This window comes from Strix uralensis, chromosome 5 (assembly GCF_047716275.1).
Source record: "Strix uralensis isolate ZFMK-TIS-50842 chromosome 5, bStrUra1, whole genome shotgun sequence".
Lineage (NCBI taxonomy): Eukaryota > Metazoa > Chordata > Aves > Strigiformes > Strigidae > Strix > Strix uralensis.
The window spans coordinates 13,465,450-13,486,034 of record NC_133976.1 but is presented as its reverse complement, the minus strand read 5'-3'; the positions used below and the strand labels follow the sequence as shown (position 1 = coordinate 13,486,034).

Genomic DNA, 20,585 nt, shown 5'->3' with positions numbered 1-20,585 from the left:
GAAATTCCAGTCTGGTGTGGGCCTTGGGAAGCTGCTGTGGTCTGGGGGGTGCTTTGGGTCACTGGAGCAAGGTGCCAGCCTGAGCACTTGATGCAGTCCCCCAGCTTCTGCAGGGCTTTGTGCTGCTCTTCTCTGCATCCCTCGTGCTGCCCCGAAGTGGTACACACTGCCACCCCAGCACCTGCTCTGCCCCGCGTGCACGGATGTGATATCCATCCGTGTATAGCTTTTTCCTCCTTAATTTTAAAATGATTACTTTCTGCCATTTTACTGAAATAGGTGTGTATTCATATTGCAAACCTGTAGTTATCCCCCATCCTGACTCTCTGGCAGAACTGCAGAAAACTGCCCATTTACAGCCACATAAGGAGACCAGACTATTAAAGTGTTGGCTGGTAGGTGATTAAGTGATGAATGGTAGACAATATTTTGTCTGCAGATCACTGCCATAATTTGCACAGCAGGGCTGTTCTTCATCCTCCACTGCAGTGCCATAGCTTTACCCCAGCTCAGCCCAGTGCCCCCCAGTCCTGCTGAGGTGCTGAGCTGCTTTGCTCCATCCTGCCTGCAGATGGGGACTGAAAACTACATTTTGAAGACACAGATTGCTGAGAGCTGCTGCTTGCTTCCAGAAGGCAATTACTCATCCCCTGCAAGCCAGGCTCTGCCTCCTCGTGAGACCTGCATTTCTTGAAGAGGGACACACAGTATTTAAAGAGCAGCAGTTCTTCCCCTTGAGCTGTCTTCCCAGGTTCTCTGCTGAAAAACTGAAGGAACCTGAAGGACCAGCAATAGATATAATTTATCAGTGCAGACCACTGTAAGAAATTGGCTCAAATGTATGTGACTGCATACAAATACACACACACACACATATATACACTTATGCTCTGCTTTACGTATCAAAGAGAAAATGCTAGACAAACAAAACCACAACCAAGGTGTCTTTCATGTTACCTATGCTGGGACACGAAGCAGGAGGGAAAGGCAGCTTGGCAAGCCTGCTTTTGATTTTCTGTGAAAAGGTTGTTTGTACTGCAGATGATCCAGCTTGCATTTGTTATACTGATAACCAGAGATGGCTGCTGTGCATCACGCTTCTTAGCTGAGGTACAGTGCCATGTGACTGTGGTTATGCATATTCCCAGGCCAGCTCAGCTTTGGAGATAATTTAATGTGGCAATGCATGACCAAGCCACCTTGGTGGCTCTGCCTGGAGGTGTCCGGGTTTCACTGTGGCAGGCCAGAGCGCTTCTGCAGCACGCAGCACCCCTGCAGTGAGTGTTTCACTTTAGATGGAGCAAATCTAGATATTTTCATTCCAGAGCATGCTGAAATCTTCCATGATATGAAAGAATTACTTGTCATTTTGGAAAGAGGCAAAGCAGGGGACTCAGCACCAGGTCTCTGGCTTTTATGTTCCTTGTAAAAGGCTTGAAGTGCTCAAGAAGTCTGGTACTTTGCTGGGGGTGCTTCCCCCTGTGCTGTAATAAACTGGGCATAACAGCCAATTTCTCTTCCAGGTGCCATATGAGATTCTGTCCACCCTGAAATCAGAGGTTTATGTTTGATTTCAGTGGAGCCAAGGTTTAGTTGTTGGTTTTTTTTCATAGGGAGTTTACTCTGATTTATATAATTAAGAGTTTTATAAAAATTATTATTCTTCTAAGGATAGATTTTTTGCCCCTTTAGAAGCTTCCTAAGCATGGAGGGACAGTCATACCCACAAATTATGTCTCTGAGATGAGGGTGTTTTTGTGACTGTAAGCAGTAATATCAATAAACAGGGAGAAAACCATGACAGCCTTATGCTACTTTGCATCCCACTGGGAAAAACCTAGAGAGCAAATGCATGAACGAGAACATGCTCAGGAAAACATGAACACCTCAAATTTAGCAGCCTACTACAACTTTCATGTGGGAGGGAGGTGTGTGAAGCAGGTTAATGCCACTCTGAATTTTCTTTGTCCTGAATTGGCCCTTATGTCTTCTTCCTCACAGATTTTCAGATTGAAGGCTCATAAAACTGATTTTTATACCTGCAGATCTTTGGTATACAGGTAATTAAAAAAAAAAAATAAATCAGACGCATACAAGTCTTTGTTGTCTTCATGTTAAAGAAGACCACAGAATGAGTGAAGCTGGACCTTTGCCTCAGCTTCCACAGAGAGTTGCTGTAGGATGGCAGCATTAGGATGCTGGTGCTGCAGCTGCCCTCAGGTTCTTTAGGACAGAAACCCCATGTTTGTCATTGATTCTCTACGGCTTGTGAGTCTTGGCTTCACTGTACACCATATGTGCTTGCGTTGCAGGATGCAGGTCTCCAAACTCTGGTGGTGTCAACAGTTTTTGTCCCAGGCTGCCACAACTCATCCCACACAGCTGTGCTGATGAACGTCAGTCTTGTGACTCACCCCAAAGTCTCTTCCTTCCCTTCCTCTCTCCTTGGTGTTTCCGAGTTCCCACCTGCATCACCCGTGCTGGAGTTTACAAGCTTTAGAATGTCTTTTGTTAAACATTGAAAACTTGTCCATCACTTCGTTAGGTTTTACAGGTTCCCGAGAGACTGAATTTCCAAAGCATTTTTGGTTGAACAGCCCAAATTTTAAGGCCCAGCTGTCTCTCCAACTTGTAGTCTCACTCTGCCAACAGTTACAGCCTTTGATCGTCAAAATTTCTGTCATGCTACTTGATTAAAGATATTCAGAACTCAAGGTGAGAGCAGGCAGAGATTTACATTTGAAGTGATTTATTAACCTGCTGTAATTTAAGGTCAGGGTAGTTTTAGAATATTGTTAGTCCTTAATTTTGGTCTCTCTTTGTGCTATCCTGTAATAGACAACTAGTGTTAGTTTAATTCAAAGGGGTTTTGCTTCCTTGGAGGAAATATTAGAAGGCAAGAAAAATTCTGTAGTTGGTAAAAGTGACTAGGGAAAAAAGTCCTTTTGAATTCCTGTTCTCAAAATCCCTAGGCTACAAAAACAACTGATCAAGGTATCACCTAGGTAAGAAATAAAAAATTACCTCTGGTGTGTCCCAACTCACACAGTACCCTTTGTGCCACCTACTTAGTAGCAACAGAGTGTCAAACTGAGCTGTGAATGGTGCAAATACATTGTAATTACAGTCATTGCTTGGTAGTGCTACAATCTCCTTTTTCTTATGATATGAAAAATCCTGGATGGGTTAATTCTAGAATAGACAAGTGTAGTTTAGCTACAGTGCTCAGCATATCATGACTGTAATATCCTACTCTTCTACCAATGCTACTGTATGGTGCAGGGGGGATAACAGTTTTAATCACTTTGTCTGTTAACCATCCCCTAACTGTCCTTCAGAAAACTGAGGAAGTTAAAGAGTATCTTGGGATTCAGGAATGGTACAGGTGGTGCTTGCTAAGCACTCTCACTTCATTGTTTTCATATGTGTCACCTTTTATTTCCTTGAGAATAATCATTTGATATAAATAAATAGAACTACCTGATTAGCCTAAGAATAATCATGTCAAATGGAAAATTCAGGTTTCATGGTAGAAAGCCAAAATGATCCCAGTACGAGAGAACTTCAGGCCTGAATATACCTACACAGACTTTACTGGCAGAACTCAGACTAAGCAAGGTTCCTTGTGTGACTGTCGGGATGTGTTCTTGTGAGTGTGTGTGTGCATGTATAGATCCTCTTTGCCATGTCCTGTTTAGGCAGAAAAGTTCTGCTTCATTTTCTGTTCCACACTAATCATACCACACATGCAATGAGGTGGAAAAAATCTCTGCTTCTGTGGCCCCAAAGGAAGAAGGGAGTACCCAGTTATTGATTTCCTCCATATTCTGTAAGGACCTGCTCCTATCGCTTTGAGAGACCTGGGCTTAGACTTTTGAAATATCTGGTATTCCTTTAAAACAGAAAAACCATAAGAAAAATTTATGGGGGAATAAAGCAGACCAAACAAATCATTTAGGAGGTCTGCTAAAAAGGAAAGGTAAACAAGTCTGAGGTAGTTAGAGTTGGGGTGGTGGACTATGTGTCAGGGACAGATGCGTTGATGGCTTCTAGGCAGAAGCACCTGTAAGGAAAGAACCTGTGATGACCCACAACAGGAATTGTGCTCTCAGGGAAACGGTGTACGCAGACTGTTAGAAACACGCATTGTTCTCTAACAGCTGTACTCCAAACCCTGAACTGCTGTCTCTAGACACTTGAATGCACATCCCGGTGAAAAGCAGTGTCACCTTGTTGGGAAGAGGACATAGGGTCTGTGATGCAGATGTGAACTTCAAAAAGAGAGATTTTACATTGCCAACATGACACCTTTGCAAACACATTAGTAACTACCTGCTAGTTAGATGCACTGCAGAATATTCATTCTTATAAACCTGTGACATCCACAGTTGTTTACTTTTGTGTTACTTTCTGAGCACTGTACAAGTGTGCTGGGGCAGCAGCAGGCAGTGGCTGCGCAGGCAGCACAGGGAGGGCAATAACAGATGCTGGGAGTTGTGTTTTCAGCAGAACTCCCTGGGTAGAAATGTCCTGATTCTAAGAAGAGCCTAGTCACCTTCCTGCCTCGTTAGTGCTGGTGGCCATCCTCTAGGTTGCCCCAGACTGGCAGAGCTGCATCTCAGCTACCTCCTAACTGCATGTGGGGCTGAGTCCCCGCATCAACTGTGGGCACTTGAATGGAGATGTTGCACACAGATACTATAACTAATAGCTCCAGCTGAACTGTCCGGGTTTCCCTGCTTATCTCCTTCATGCAGCCTGGCCCTATAGATACGCTCAGGACATGTCTGAAATTGAAGGCATCTGGGAACATTTTACTAGGGATTTATCTATCCTGACTTCAGAAATTGAGATGTCAGACATGACTTGGAGCTAGTAACCCTGCATGCTTTTCCCAGTCAATAGAAAGATTTAGATGCTTCTGCAGGACAATTAATTTCGTCCTAAAGGTGTTGGACAAATCCCTTTCTAAAGGTGCCTATTGGTCTCCTTTGTAAAAAGCCTAGAGTGAGTAACAGTAATGTAGACATCTAAACCTGGATGAGATGAATCCTGCTCTGCATTCGTATCCATTAGTCTCTGGATCAGAGACTGAACTTGGGACACTAATATTCATCTTCCTAGCCATTCTCAGTCTCACTTGCTCTACATTATATAAATGTTTACAGGGAGTGAGGACTTGCCTTGAATCCATAATGACTAGTTGTGCATCTGAGCACTGCAGCATCACTGAGCCATGGACGAAAGCTGGAGCAGAAAGCTCATACACACACACACACACACATTGCTCTTAAAAATCCTGATTTCCTTTACCCAGTGACATAGTAAAAGATAACTTTATAGAGATGACTACTGAGCTGCAGTGATAGGATGTGGCAAATGGGAAATCCAATGTCAGAGCTCTTTCTCTGATGGAGGAACTGCTGCAGACATGCAGCAGTGTTGATCATGTGTAGAGTCCTTAACCAAGAGATACGGTGCTGGAGCAATTCCTTTCCCTGTTCTTCCTTTGATCCTGGTCTTGAAGGGTCTGTGAGTGTCTTTGTACCTCCTTGCTACCTTGTTTGTGCTGTCACCCTATGCAGGATATTCCATGTTTTGCTGTGCCCTAAAAATGAGTTCCTCCCATCTTTTGAGGTCACATTCCTTTTGGGCCCACTAATTGGTAATTTGTGCTTTGTGTTTGTGACCTTGGGACCCCAGTGTCATTGTGTTCCTGTAATGCATCTTTTAAGGAGTTCCTCTGCTCTCATCCTACATCTGTGCTTTCAGAGGTCCTTGCTATACAGTATAGACTTATCCATTGATTACCGATTCCCAGTATTGATTAAGGCTATGTGTCCTTTGAGTTCTTGGCAATGACACAGTAGTTGTCATGCTGGAAGAAATGGGAAAACTCAAAGAAGTCTGCTTCAGAGTGGAAAACTAATTAAAAAGACATTACATAATGAGCACACAGAGAAGAAATTACAAATCTTCTTGGCTGAAAAGTCTTATTCTTGTGAAACTGATCCCAGTTGGTGTTAGGCTGACCAGAGACCAGGCAGATACTAGCCTGGGGGAGGATATTTCATCTCTGCCAAAGACTCAGAGTTTGACTGTTGGTTTTTTTTAATAACTTGATTTTTTCCATACTATTTTTATAAACTTATGTAGTTGTAGTTTTGTTTACTGTTTGTGGATTATATCCATTGGGTTACTTAGTCTGTAGGTCAGTCTCTGTAACTGTGTTGCTGTGATTTGAGTTCTTATGACTTGGTAGTTTCTTCTGTGTCAGTTTTATTCTGTTTTCATGCCTTGATTCCATTAGACATCATAAAATATCGGGTAGTCCCCTAAGGTTACATACTTACAAGGTAATTTACAATATTTTTTAAAATGGTGCAATATTAGCTAATTATAAGAATTCTATGACTGTGTGTATTATTTATGACTTAATGAACAAAACTGTTTCCTCTTAAAGTATTATGTTTTTTATTACGCTGGTGAATCACTTTTCTATTGAAAGACCTTAGTAGCAAATATGATGTTTGTGTTTTCTACTAATGTTTACTGCTAAAGCTCAGAATATTAACAGTGGGTTATAGAGTCTATTTTCTCTTGTGTACAGATACTTCTGTATACAAAGTAGAAGAGCTTTAGCAGGGCCATGCCAGCATGGCTGGCATAGCCTACGTGCCAGTGGCATGGTCCCAAGCAGCCTGGCAGCAAGCCTGCTCTGGGCTGGAGTTGCCACAGATATCACACGTTGGACTTGCCCTTTCCCAGCAGTGAGGCTGCAAGGAAGAGTCAGCACCAGCAGCAGAGCTGCCTGCTTCTCTTTGCTTCGGACGCATGTGTGTATGTGGGTACACGTGCTCTGTGTTCAAGGGCACAGAGAAATGTCAGTGGCAGCCCACTTTGACTTTCTCCCCCTTCCCCATAGAGCAGCTCTCACCATTCCTGTATCCCATAAAAGCTGGCCATGGATGGCTTTTCAACATAAAAAGGTTATCTCTAACTACAAGAAAAGGGAGTAAGAGATGTCATTAAAATGAGCAGGTCAATTCATACTTCATATTTCACATGCTACAACTACCTTTTGCTTTTTTATCTATTACTTCAATACAATCTTTTATAAAAAAGATGTAATAGTTCCTTACATAGTCCCTCAGGCTATGCTGGCTGAGGTTCCTGTGCTTGGTAGCTTGATGTGAGAGTAATTGCTACTGTTGTATAGCAACAGCTCACACCACCCTGCTTTGACTCGTGGGGCCCATTTATTCCAGCTGAGCCTGAAATGTTTACATGGCCAGTCCTGGATCAGAGGTCCTCAACCACTTTTCTATGTTGGCTAGCTCACCAGGAGGCAATCCAGATCTGGATGTTGAAAATCAGCATCTGATTCTCCAGCGTAGTTATCCCCAGGCTAACCTGCTCTTGGGCTGATGGTGGCAGAGCTGTATGCTGCTGTGCACCTTATTTGCTGTGTCCTCCTGGTGTGAGGAAAATACCTGAAATGAATGGGGAAATAAGGCGGGAGTTGTCACTAGGTTCGTCCATCATTTACTCCCCTTGGACTTCAGCAGCTGCACAAGCAATGGGGACTGATGGGTCCTGCAGAGCAGAGCATGGGCACCTAAGTGGGAAGGTCTGACAAAGAGCAGAGAGCTCTGGTGACATCCAGGCCCAGCACACTTGGCGCCTTGTCACCTCCAGTCCCGTTGCTGGGGTGCTTGCTGACATTTGCTGTAGCTAATGAAGCTCAGGGTTGCTAGTGCTTATAAGTGGGGCTGAAATATGAATAATTTCTATGTAATTTGCAAAACACTTTAACAATCAGTCTTAAAAACACTAGCTATCAAACCTTTTGAATTTATTTCAAAGACATTTAGTCTGGGAAGGAGCTGCTAATCAAAGAACATAATGGACCTATAAAACTCTGAAGTAGAGACCTACTTGTTAACCTCAGGGGTCTGAAGGTATGGAGGGGATCAATTCAGGCTGCATTTGCATTTGTATGCCAGCATGAAAAACGTTCAATAGAGAGAGAATGGGATGAGAGATGAGAGCAGGGAACTGAGCAGAAGCTGCTCGAGGAGTCTTCCCACAGAGAGTGAGGTTTCTGATCCTCCAGAGATGCTTTATGAGCAGAGCCTGGGGCTGGGCTCTTTCAGTTTTGTTAAAGGTGAAACCTATCTTGTATTGGGATGTGAAGTCAGGGCAGAAGCATTGCTGAAGCTGCCCTCTCTCAGGAAGAGTGTCTCACTATAAATCAGTATGGCAAATGAATAAGCAGCCAGGTTAAGGGGTTGTACGCCCCCAAACAGGGTTTCAGAATAAACTGTTGTGGTTAGGGAAAGAGCTTTTGCTCCTTGACACAAGGCTAGTTTAGGGACTTACACTGCTGGGTGCTAGTTGTTGGGAGGTGTCACAATGTAGGACTTTGTGCCACGTGCCCGGGGACACAGAGCTGTTTGTGCAGCCCCACAGCCCCGGGTTGTGACATCTCAGCTAGATGCCACGCAGGATGGCTCTTCATGCTCCTGGGAGCAGGGGGGATGCTGTGGTGCTGGTGTGCATGTCAGATGGGAAGGTGCCTCCAAAAAGCTTTGTGGCTTGCTGCAGCCTCCATGGCACGGTGGCACTCGGGGCATGTCTCTACCAAACAACCACCCCAAAAAGCTGTGCAGTACCAGCAATATGGGAGACAGGAGTCATTCAGGAGGAGGCACGTGCTTGTATTCATCTTTCCTAGAGTGATATAAAAGAGTAATCAATCGGCATTGTTTGTGATGTTTGAGGTTTGAGAGGCACTCTGAAATATTCTGTACTAACATATTACAGTGCTCCGTATTGCCTGCTGGGCTTATTTTTTAAAAGCTTCTGAAGTGAATGAAGTGCTAATTGGAATAGGTGTTTTGTACATGGTGAGCTTTGTGGACTATGCAGGGAAAGGTCTGATTTTCTTCCTGCATTAAATAAGTACCTGAATGTAGCTCTTTGTACTTGCTGGTTTAGAGACAGGGTGAACAATTTTCTGGTTTATGGACTGCAATTCTTTAAATACTTTAGTTAAAGCTCTTGGCATAGTTTTAAACCACTTTGGGAAAGTACAAACACCACAATTCATTAATTTCATACATATGTATGGATAGAAACTTCAGCACCATGGGCAGCCCTGCCACCTGGTGATGGCAGAAGAGGGTGTTTTGGACTGGTTTGGTGGCCTGTTGTTTTTCACTACTTTTAGGCAAAGGGCAATCCAGGAAGCAAAACTTAAATTTTTTGTAGCATGTTAGAAAAGCAGTGTAAAAATATACTTTCTTGCTGTCCCCAAAACTTGGACTGCTTTGTTGCAATGTTTGTCATGTTAGATAGGTCATCTTTTTTAGTTTTTAAACTTGAAGAAGTTGAAAATAGAGCAGGTCAGCAAGTGGCCACATCACATAAAGCCCTATCACTCCTCTTTCTCCCTGCAACATTTCTTGCTTATTTTTTCAGTTTAAATATCTTCTACCTTTAAAACACTTACAACAGTTCATCTGTGGAAGAATGATAGCTTTCTGGATCCGTCTGCATCCCTATGTGGGTTTTTTTCTGAGAGGTACAGCCATTCATCTCAGACACGGATATTTGGGAAGTTCCCGCGTGGGAGTGCTCCAGGCCCCTGTGTGTGCAAGTGATAGTGCATATTTGTGCACTGGTGTTCCCCCAACTGTTTAAAAGAGATATATTTGTACCTTGTAAGCAAAACCCTCCTTAACAATTAATTGAACTGGCAGAACGACTTATTGCCATAGAGGCACTAAAGGCAGGAAAGGACAGAACATCATTTTTAGATTGGCTATAATTCAGAGGTATTGCTTATGTTAGTGCGTCTTGACAATATATTTTAAAAAATTGCTCTACACTTAGGTGCCAGCTATGGAAATAAATGTGTGATCACGTCATTGCTGTTAGAAATACCGAGAAAAATATTCTGGGACCCTGAAGGCTGAACTGAGCATGCCTGCGCTGGCTTCAGGAGGGTGATGGTCTACGCAGAGCTTATGGGTACTTTTCCGGGCAGTGGGGAGAGGCTGTTGCTCCAAGGGAGAGGCCAGTCGTGGGTGCTGAGCAGGGGACCTGTGGGCTGTCTAGCGAGCAGCTTGAGGCATAGGTGACGTTTGAGTGCTGGCCCCTCCTGAAGCACAGCTGTTTCTGTCCAGATGGTGCCCTGGATTTTCCTTTGGGAGTAATGGCTAATTAAAAAGGCTTACTGTTTTGATGACAGCTGTGAAGGTAAAGGTGATGTTCAGCTCTGACATGATAGATGGAGAAAGAGCCTTAGGAGTCCTTGAGTCTAATAGACATGGGGGTGGGAGGCCTGCGTGATACAGCCATGGAAATTCTCTCCAAGTCCTCTATTAGTCATGCGAGTAAGCAGCCTGCCTTGACTCTGCGGCCTTTTTAGCAACAATTACAGAAAATATCCTAGGCGTCAAGGGGACAAAAAAGGAAAAGAACTCTTTTGGAGACTTACAGAAGTGAACTGTGAAGTAAATCCCTAATGAGATCAGTCATCCCTGGGCAAGTCCAAAGCCTTCTCTAACTTTGAGCTCCATGGCAGTGTACCAGGAAACTTTTCCCATTCACACCAAAGCTTCTCTCTAAGCAAGGAGAAACATGGAGGGCGACATCCTCATTAGCTGAGGTGTGCTCTTCCACTTACGCCTCTGCGGTTTTGGCCCTGGGTTTCTGCTGCAGCAGTGATATACAAAAAGAGGACAGTGTCTAAGACAGATATGTGCCTGCAGATTTGCCTGTCCTTGTCTTTGTAAAATGAATTTGGAGACTTCCAGTAGAGATCATAGCATGTTGAAGACGCAAAACCTGGCTTGAATGCTTGGATCATTATCAGTACAGACATTTAACTATAATAGCATTGAAGAAAAAACATTATTTGCACTTGTAAAGGGAGTTACTGGCTGCATGTAGCATTAGTATATCTAATCAGTAACTGCTGCTTGTTTCTGAAGGCCAAGGCAGATGATCTGGGCTGGGCTTCAATACAAGGTGTTGGGTATGTCTGTATGTTTATATGACACCCAGGAGTATGTTAATGACTTGTCTAGTGTGAATAACTGGTCATGACACCTTTCAGCAGAGGTGTCTAATGTGGAGCTGCTGAGACATGTAAGGTAGAGGTTGAGAGTGGCGAATGATGTCAGATGGTGAGAGAGGGCCAGAAGGAAAGAGGAAAAAATAGGAAGACAAAGTTCTGAGGGATAGAAGGGGAAAATAGAGAACAGGAGATTCAATCCACTGAAAGACAGCAGCACTTATCTCAGAGGTAGGATTAAAAATAAGCAGTGGCGAGCTGAGGGCACCTGGAATGTAGAGGAGGCTAAGCATGAGATGTTCATAATCAGCAGAGGTGGTGCAAATCAGAGTGAAGCCAATCTTTGATGGAGATGAAAAATTCTTGGCAATGGTGCTTGGCTGAACATTCAGATGGGAGACAAAAAATACCAGGGAAGAAATGGGGCCATGCTTGAACTTCTGCATCTATTCCTAGCAGACAGCTGTCCACACTGGTGCTGAATTGTTGGCAGTCCTATCACTGAGGCCATGGAGTAGGTAGATATACAGGCTACAAATGTCCCTCCTGTTTAGGGGAGAGTAGCGTAGTGAAACCAGTGCAGCCTGTGCTCTGTTGTACCTAAATGAAGAGTGCTGTCAGTCCAGCAGCTTTCTGGAAGAAAAAATGGCATCTTTGGTGAGATCTTGTGGGAGATGTTAATTTTTCTAGCTTTTTTGTTACACTTGTTTGAAAATCTGCTCTTCCAGGCTCTGCAGTTTGTGTGGACTTCCTAAAGCTACTGAGCAGAGAAATACCTGGAGAGAGAGAAAGCCCCAGAGCCAACATTTGCCACTGATTAAGAAAAGGGCTACACCAACATCTGCCTACAAGGTTTTACCAAAATCCCTCCCCAAATGTGCATTGTTGATCACATGCAGGCAAGCTTACTGATACTGACGTACTGGAGTTTGGAGCAGAGAATCTACATCAGAATAAACATCCAATTTCCTTTGTTATTGCATAGGTATGAACAAGTAGATAAAAACGGGTCATAAGAATGCCAATGCAATGCAAATGCTGTACTACTATGTTTAAAAGAGAAAGGACATGCTATTAACAGAAAAAGTTAGACTGGGTGAGGATACACTGCTTCAGCACACTTCCCTGTGATACCTCTGGGTCTGAATCAGGCCCATACTCAGATTTCCAACAATGAAAATGGTGGCTACTTAAAGAGCAGCAAATATTTTTTGAGTATTAAAGATGCTTCAAATTTGTTATGTGTTTATTGTAATGAAAAATGATGTTATTAGTTCAGCTGGTTGAAAATTTTTACGTGGAACATTAATCTTCTGAAAAACAAGCTCTGCAGAAACTGACTCACGGGGTATGAAGGCAAATTATTATTGCTTGAAGAAAATTATATTTTAAAGGAAAAAGGAAATATTTATTTTAAAAACCATTATATTTGTGTGAAAAATATTGGTGGTTTTCCAGCCATCGCATCTTACAGTGCCTACAGTCTGTAAACTGGTGATTTATTTTGCCTAACTAAAGGTAAGGAGCATTTTTCTGTTCTGTTTGGCAGAGCATGGATTAGGCTCCAGAAGAGGCTGTCTGGTTACCATTATTTTTACTCTTATGATGTTTTCTGAGACACTGTATCTGTAAAGTAAACTGGAAATCAAATTATGCCCCCTTCACTCAGCTTGTAAACAAACCTTTCTAGGGTTAGTTAGAGCTGCCAGATGCCTTTTGTATATATGGTGTGTGCTCAGAAGTGCTGGGAGTCTGGCCACCCCAGTCCTGTGTCTCCTGGGACTGGAAGGAGACTAAGAGATTTCTCTGCATCTGTGTAGCCTTATACACCTTAACTTGCCTATATGGAAATTGTTTGGTCACCTACATGTGTATTCATAAATTGTACCCCTCTTTGGAATAAGAAATCAAAATGGAGCATTCGCTATTTTTATAATGCAGTAGGTAATTAATTCTACTCATATGCATGTAAAGGATTATTTCTTGGTGTAACACTGAAGCCTGTCATTCAAAATTAACACAGACTATGTACAACTGAAAAAAAAAAGATTTTTGGATATATATTTTATTTGACAGTGGTTTAGAATATCATACAGTAAACAAGATTTCTGTAAAAGTTAATTTATCCATAGTGGTGCGTTTCATAAAAATAGTTGCTCACTTACAGCCTTTCTGTGACTATTAATACATGGAATTATATTTATAGAGATAGAGCTGTACAGGGTAAATTCACAGCTAACACTACACAGAAATATTATTTGGAATGGGGTTTAGATGATGTGCTGTCTTCACAGGTTATCGATTACAGCCGCATAAAGCAATTACTGCACAAGGAGTAGCTGTGAACTGTGCAAATTAGAGTTTATGCAAGCATAATCTCAACTGTTTTTCAGATTTCATTGTTTGCTTTCTTTATACATAAAAATAAGATACTGGGACGTGCATCTACACTACAGAAGCATTGTCCAAAATCAGATTCAATAAATTAATGGCAAATTATACTGGATTCTAGTTCAGGGGATAAAGATTTTTTTTCATTAAATAAGAGTTTTGTAAACAGCTACATGGACTTGTGCTTTTTTAGAAATTATAAATGGATTTTTATTTCTAAAAAAAATTGTTTGAAAGCTGCAAAATCCTTGACTTGAGGCTTTTCAAATAATTGGACAGGAAGAAACATGCCTATAAATTTCTAAGTCCAGTGCAATGTTTGAGACATACAGTAATGTGCTAATTTCTTGGAACAAAGCCAATCTCAATCTAATTTTTCAGCAGAGCATGTGAGGAACTAAGATTGTTAGAGAACAATAATTTTTAAATACGAATTTTTGACAGTATTAAGCTTTATGTTTTGGTTTGGTTTTTTTTTTTTTTAAAATTACCAATGTATTATTGCCCAGGATTTTGTTTTAATTTTGACAGACAAATAAGCATATGCACACTTACACAGACACATACGCATCTTTTTGAAACAAGATAATGACTGATTGACTGAACTCGGAGTTATTTCCTGTGAAGGCAGACTGGAATGTTTACCTGGCACTTAAGGCTTGAAATTCAAAACAGACAAGCAAGAAAGATAAAACAAAAAAAGACCAAAAAAAAAAAAAAAATGGAGGTAGGGAAGAAATGATAAAATGGAAACCATCTTAAAAATGGAAATATATCGAATTTACTGAATGAGGACACTGACAACTGTATTTCAGAAACCAGTCTAATTATTGTTAACGTGTGCCTGAAAGGCACCTGCTCTGCCAGACTGAGGGGATGAAAGGTGAGAGTGTCCTAGCTAAATGTAGATGGGTATGAAACATAGCACTGTTGATAAGTGAAGCTCTCGTTTTCTGCAGGAGGGAAAGGCCTTTCCTTAAGGAAACTGCAGCTTTTTCTCTGTAGCACTCTTCCTTTCATAGCAAGGGCCTTGCAGATGTCTGGGTTTTGAGCCTGACCAATTGGTTTGTGTGCTACCTTGCAGTATTTGGGGAACCTGTAATAAATCGCTTTTAAGAATAATTTGCAAATACAACTCCAACCTAACTCCTTTCCAATGTAGAGAAACATGGTTTGTTCACAAAAATGGCAGTAGAAATGGTATCACAGAAACTAATCCACTGGATTCCCCGCTCCTCCCGTAGCTCCCCGTGAACTATGCTACAGGGTACCATGTGGACTATCCCAAAGTGTTAACAGTGGAGATGTGTCATGGGTGTACAGTTCCGAACGATGCTTCAAAGAAACCCTTTAACCCCTGTCTAGATATGTCGAGAACAATTTATTTACAACATTTTAGCTCCATGAAAAGATCCTCTCTCGGTTTCAGCTTGCTCCGTGCAGTTTTATTTAAGGCGATGTTCCAGTTTGTGATTGCTCTAACTTGTTCCAGTTTCTTGATATAAAGTTTGAATGAAATCCAAGTCCTTCATGCAGTGGGAAAAAAATGCTAAAGCTACACTGCACTATCCTTCTCTGATGTACTGTCCTTCATATTGTTTTGGTTTCTTCCATAGCTGCCAAAGTCCCTAAAATGGAACTGGGACTTTAGGGTCGATTTTAAATCTCCGTGTTGACTATATGCTTTTGAACTTATTAGATACTGTGCACATTGTCATGGAATTACACACTAATGTTTTCATTCCTCAATGCTTTGTGTATATGTGTGATAGTTAAAATAAATTAAAACAAACCAATGTGAGACAAAAACTAAGAAGAATGTTCTGTGTCAGTTTGAGACAGTTAGAGGGCAACAGTCCCTTGTTTATCTGCTCATGGCAGAAGTACCAGACTTCAGGACGCTAGGTAGCTTATCTGAGCCAGGGATTTTCCATGGCCCCGGAGAGACCGTTGCCTTTCGAACTGTGGTGTTGGTGCTGCGAGTGCTAATGGAGTGGAGATGTCCCTTCCTGGGGAACTCGCTGGGTTTCCCATCAGGGTCCCTCTGGCTGTGGTCCGTATCACTTCCAGGTGAGCTGCAGCGGTTGCTACTGTACGTCTTGGTAGCACCTGTATCAAGCTTGACATGGTCAGATGCTGCAGCTGACTTCTTCTCGCTGATATTTGCGGATTTGTGATCTTCTTTTTTGCTAAGAGATCCTCCTCTCTTGCTTTCTGGCTTCCTCAGCCTCCCAAACTGTTCATCACTGGTTCCAGCACACACGTGCTCTCTCGCGCCAGCCTCGATCATAATGCTGTGTCCCACCACTTTGCTTTCTGAGGTGGGCCTGCCACCATCAGTGGTCTTATTTTTGCCTTCTGAATATCCTTTCCAAGAAGCCTCTTCATGCTTTGACCTGTCTACCTTTTTAGGACTTGCTGACCTTTCTCTTTGTTCTCCTAACCTTTTCTTTTTGTGACCATTCACTGAAAGCTCCTTTGGTTTCCTTACATCGTGTTCCCTCTTGATATCCCATGTTGGCTCTGGGCTTATCTGGTGAGAAGGGTCAGAGGGTGGGGCTATGTGTGATGAAGATAATGGTGAGATTATGTCGTCGAGGGAAAGAGCTACTTCCGACAGACCTGGGGAGGTGGCAGAGGGAGCACTCCAGGAGTTTGGTTCGTCTGTTGTAACAACAAAGAGAAGGGAGTTAAGGGAGTATTCAGCAGCACAAAGCACGTATTGCATAGGCATATGTATTCTGAGCAACATCAACACCCAAACCACATAGCAGACTTAAACTCCTCTGTCTTAGGTCAGGTGAAACTCCCAGGGGAGTCAATGAAGAGAAAAACAAAAATAATCTCCCCACCCCCCACAAAAAAAGAAAAAAGTCCAGGAGAAGCAAGAACCATGGGGCTGGTAACTGCAAATATTGGAAAACTCAGTCTTTTTTCATACAGATTCTGCTTTCTTCCACCTACATTAAATTATTATTAAAATAATAAAGGCACGTGCTCATGAAATCAAATTGCCTCTTTTGTAGCTGTATAATGGATTTCTTAGCTGGGCAATATCAGTGCTGTCTCTGAGGACAAATGAGGAGGACTTTCTGCCATCTATTAAACATGTCCCTACAAGCATATAATAATTGACAAGAATTTGTAGCTCAGATAAGGTCATCATTGAATTCTGTCTCATATTTTTTCTAAACAGATATAATATTGCAGTGTTTATGGCCCCACAATTCTTACAGGGTACTTACAAACCTCTGCCTTTATATCATAACGTCAGCCACTGAGTCTCTTGGCTGTGCATTTTGAATTTCTCCTGGTTACTTAGACTCAAGACAGTATGGTTAGATAGTGCAGATCCTGTTTAATTTAGCTAAACAGGTATCTCCTTTGCTGAATCATGATGATTTTCCTAATCCATTGGTATAAAACAGAATACTCTGAAATGCCTTTCGCTTGCATACATGATCCTCATTTCTTTTGATTAGCATTCTGGCAGACAACAAATCCATCATGACTAATGACAGCACGACTCCTATTCTTACCCATCCACATAGAGGTTAGAGAAATCACTGAACTTGGCTAATGTCATTCCCTATTTAGCACCATTGCCTGACTCTGAACAGTATGAGCAATAATCTGTCAGAGATGAAGGACTATCTCAGGAATCCATGGAAACAAGGTGGAACTCATGGCAAGAGCTGCATATTTCAGGAGGGAGAAAATGTAGCCTTCTAGCTGAAAAACAAGCATGGACTTCTGCAGGTCAGGACTAGTATCTCTCAATGATATCAGCTGTCCTTTAAAAAGATACAGATTTTATTTCTCGCAGTGTTATGGCTCCTTTCAAATTATCATGAAGATGCACATCATCTCGAAAAATGAAATGGGTTTTACTGCCCAGCCTGGGATCTGCAGCTTGCTTGCCTGAGATGGCACTTTAAAGTTAATATCTGGATTGAGTGATTGCTGTCTTGCAGATAAAAATAGGAGAGACAATAGTGAGGTGGGTGACGTAAAGGGAGGGAGCAGCGCGGTTAGCTAAGGAGCTATTTATTTTCCCAGATGGTGTTTGTCATATGCTTTTGCATAATGAGCATATGTGTGGAGAGGATTAGCATTTGAGAGGGGTAGAAAGTACAAGTTCTGTGTAAGACAAATAAACTGAGCTGGGAATCTAAATGGGCTGAAGGTCTCAACTGATTCTTTTTTTTTAAAATCACACTTTCTTACCCTCCAGTTAAGGCTGAGTAATGTACCATCTGCTCCTTGCTTGGCACTTGAGCAAGAAAAAATAAAAGGAAGGCTCATGCATGTGGAGTGATCAGCTCTTAGGAGCTTGCCTACAAAAATCGTCTACTTCAATGGGCTTGTTCTTTACCTCTGCTCTTCAGTGCTGTCCCCCTGGTAGAGTACCACGGGCTGTGCCAGATGGGGGAGGCACAGACCCCATCCTAGCTCTTTTTAGATCTGAAATCCAGGGGATCCCAATTTGGTTAACAACTGAATCAGGGACCATGCATGGGGTCCAAGTCACTTTGCCTGGTTCTCTAAAACTATTCTGGGACTCTTCCGAGCAGCATGAAGCTGCCTCTGTGCACCAGTGAGGTACCTGAGCTATCACTAAACAAACCACTTTGGGCCTTAGAAAATTAAGTTTGTGCTTTTTACAGCATTGTCACACCTCCCTAGGGTAGAGGTGGTGCCGAGCGTTGGTCTGACCAACATATTTGACTTAACTACAGCATTCTTTCCCAGTTGTCTGCAAGATGATGTTTTTCACTGAGTGTCAGTGAAGAGCGGTGGGCCATTACCAGATCCTGTGCAAGGCTCTGAGAGCATCTGAAGTTACACAAATAGCTTGTTACTTTGGGAAGTATCAGCTGCACACCAATAAAAACATCAAATGGCCTGGAGCAGCAAGATGCTTTCAGGTAACAAGATTGCCTCTGTGCAAAAATATGCCACTATGCTCAAATCAGCTGTCTCTCATCCAGGAGGACAAACCAGGTGTCCACCATTCAAACCTAAAGTCGTAAACAACTTTCTTTCATGGCTCCTCTGAGGCACGAAGGGCAATATTATACCAGTTATTTGTGGGACACTCAGGGGAGGAGTCCTGGGGGTGAGTGGCCTGCTGTTTTATACCCTAGAGATGAGAGAACTGATTTATTAATGGACTGTCTCCCTAGACACTTTTCATTTTTTTTTCTATTTTCTTTTTTGAAGGGGAGGGAAAAACCCCCAAATGTTGCAGTGAGAAATCATAAGCGGCTTAGGACCTACTTCAACAAGAGTGAAGCAATGTATTTGTTATATGTAATGATATATAAATATAGATATCTCTAAACTAGGACATGCAATATTACATGCACTACTGGATTTATGCCTCTTTCCCAGAAAACCCTAAGAAAAAGACAACTTGGCCAACTAAGCAAGAAGACTTGTAGTCAGGTCTTAAAGGGAAGTTTGGCTGTAGGAGAACCCCAGGTGGACCACTGGCTGCAGTTTGTTTAAAATACTGTGCTTGGCCTATTTGCTGGGGAGGCACCTATATAGGCCGTATTTCAGGTGGCTGGGGGAATAAGCTGCCATGAAATCAAACCACATTCATATTCTGTGGCAATATAGTACTCACGAGTAAGAACTTGACAAAATGGCTTTCTATAAGGTTTAAGTACCATCTATCTGAGACAGCCAAAACCCATCCTAACCTGCTTTTTTCTTTCAAATGAAATGAAATTATGTAGAAAGTCATCCTCAGCCTTGCCAGATGTTAATGTCAACAAGCCATTGTTGGAATATGTCACTGGCTAGTGAGGAGAATACTGATGTGACGGTACTGCAACTGACTTTCCTCTAATGTTTGAACATTATGGGAAAAGATCAAAATTACTAGAGTAGAGCAAAGTGCAGTAATGTAAGTAATTTGTTGCTCAAAAGAAAAACCATTTAAAGAGCTGTGTTCAAGCCATAAGAGTTCATTTGGACTTGTTCAACCAGCACTAAAATGATCACTTTTTCATAACCAATATAAACAGGAGAAAAATGCAAAATTTTATGCTGTAGAGCAGCTAAACTAAGGATTTATCTTTATGCTTATTCTGAGGTTATAGCTGCATTTTGGAAAGAGTTATTAGTATTTCTGAATAAATATTTTTTCTGTAGTTTTTAAGCTTTATATAAAACCTATGTGCAATTGTGAACATAACCTATTTTTACTGTCTGTTATTCCAAAGTATCTCAAAATATCTTGCAAACATACTAAACCAGAGACAAAGCAATGATTTTACTTTTTTCTCCCTTCACCTCTGGGAGGAACTGAAGACTATTTGTTTAATAGAGCATGAACTACTAATGCCCAAATGACTTACAAGCAGAAGTGAAGGATATCGCATTTTGTTGAAACTGCTGGAGAGATTTAGGGATGATGTAGTTTTAAATTTGTTTCTGACTTTGTCACTATGGATATCACCCTTACTGTGGGAGAAATCGTTTTTCAAAGGTATACATCTCACTGAAGGCTAATAGATGCCTTCCTCCCTTCTTTGAAGGGAAAAAAATCTCCCTTGACCTACTAATTTAGACAAGATAAATGAGTTGGGACCAGCACTATAATCTGTCACTGTGATAGCATTTGATTTGGTGTAATTTAGTAGGTGTTTTCTGGGTGGCTTTTAGTTTCCACAAGCCACCGTCGTGCAGGTTGGCGGCACTTCTCCATGGGATGTGTAAGAATGACTCACCTACGACCTGTTTTGCATAACTCCCAGGCAAGGAGTAAATTGCTAACTGAGTAAGAGACACTACAGACACAAGATCTCGAGTGTGTAGGAGGACAAGTAGGAGATGAACACAGCCATTTTGGAAGAAGAGTGACAAGGGGAAAACATCAGGAGCAGAAGTTTTCTGTTTAAAGGCTTTGTCATTTGAGGTAGAACTGCCATATACATGAATCGTTTGTTTTGCTACCTCAGCTTACACACGGTTCAACGGAATTGAAGTGAGGGTACTACTCTCATGTGTCTGCTTACTTCTCTCTTAACCAAAGCCTAGTCTTCTACCTGGATCCAGTGCTTGCTGATGGTTTATGTCTGAACCACTAGCAAAAGAAACT

General features: G+C 42.0%; 1 protein-coding gene across 10 annotated transcripts in view; it reads right to left on the bottom strand.

Moving 5' to 3' along the window:
• Positions 1 to 13,130: 13,130 nt before the first annotated feature.
• Positions 13,131 to 20,585, bottom strand: part of MAGI2 (membrane associated guanylate kinase, WW and PDZ domain containing 2) — a 763,738-nt gene continuing 756,283 nt past the window's right edge. For 7 of the 10 annotated variants that reach the window (XM_074869887.1, XM_074869888.1, XM_074869878.1 and 4 more), the window contains one exon: positions 13,131 to 16,138. In XM_074869887.1, coding sequence (XP_074725988.1) covers positions 15,339 to 16,138 — 800 coding nt within the window. In that variant the 3' untranslated portion in view covers positions 13,131 to 15,338. The remainder of the gene's footprint in view (positions 16,139 to 20,585) is intronic. The other 3 variants (XM_074869884.1, XM_074869886.1, XM_074869885.1) reach the window with 2 other exon arrangements.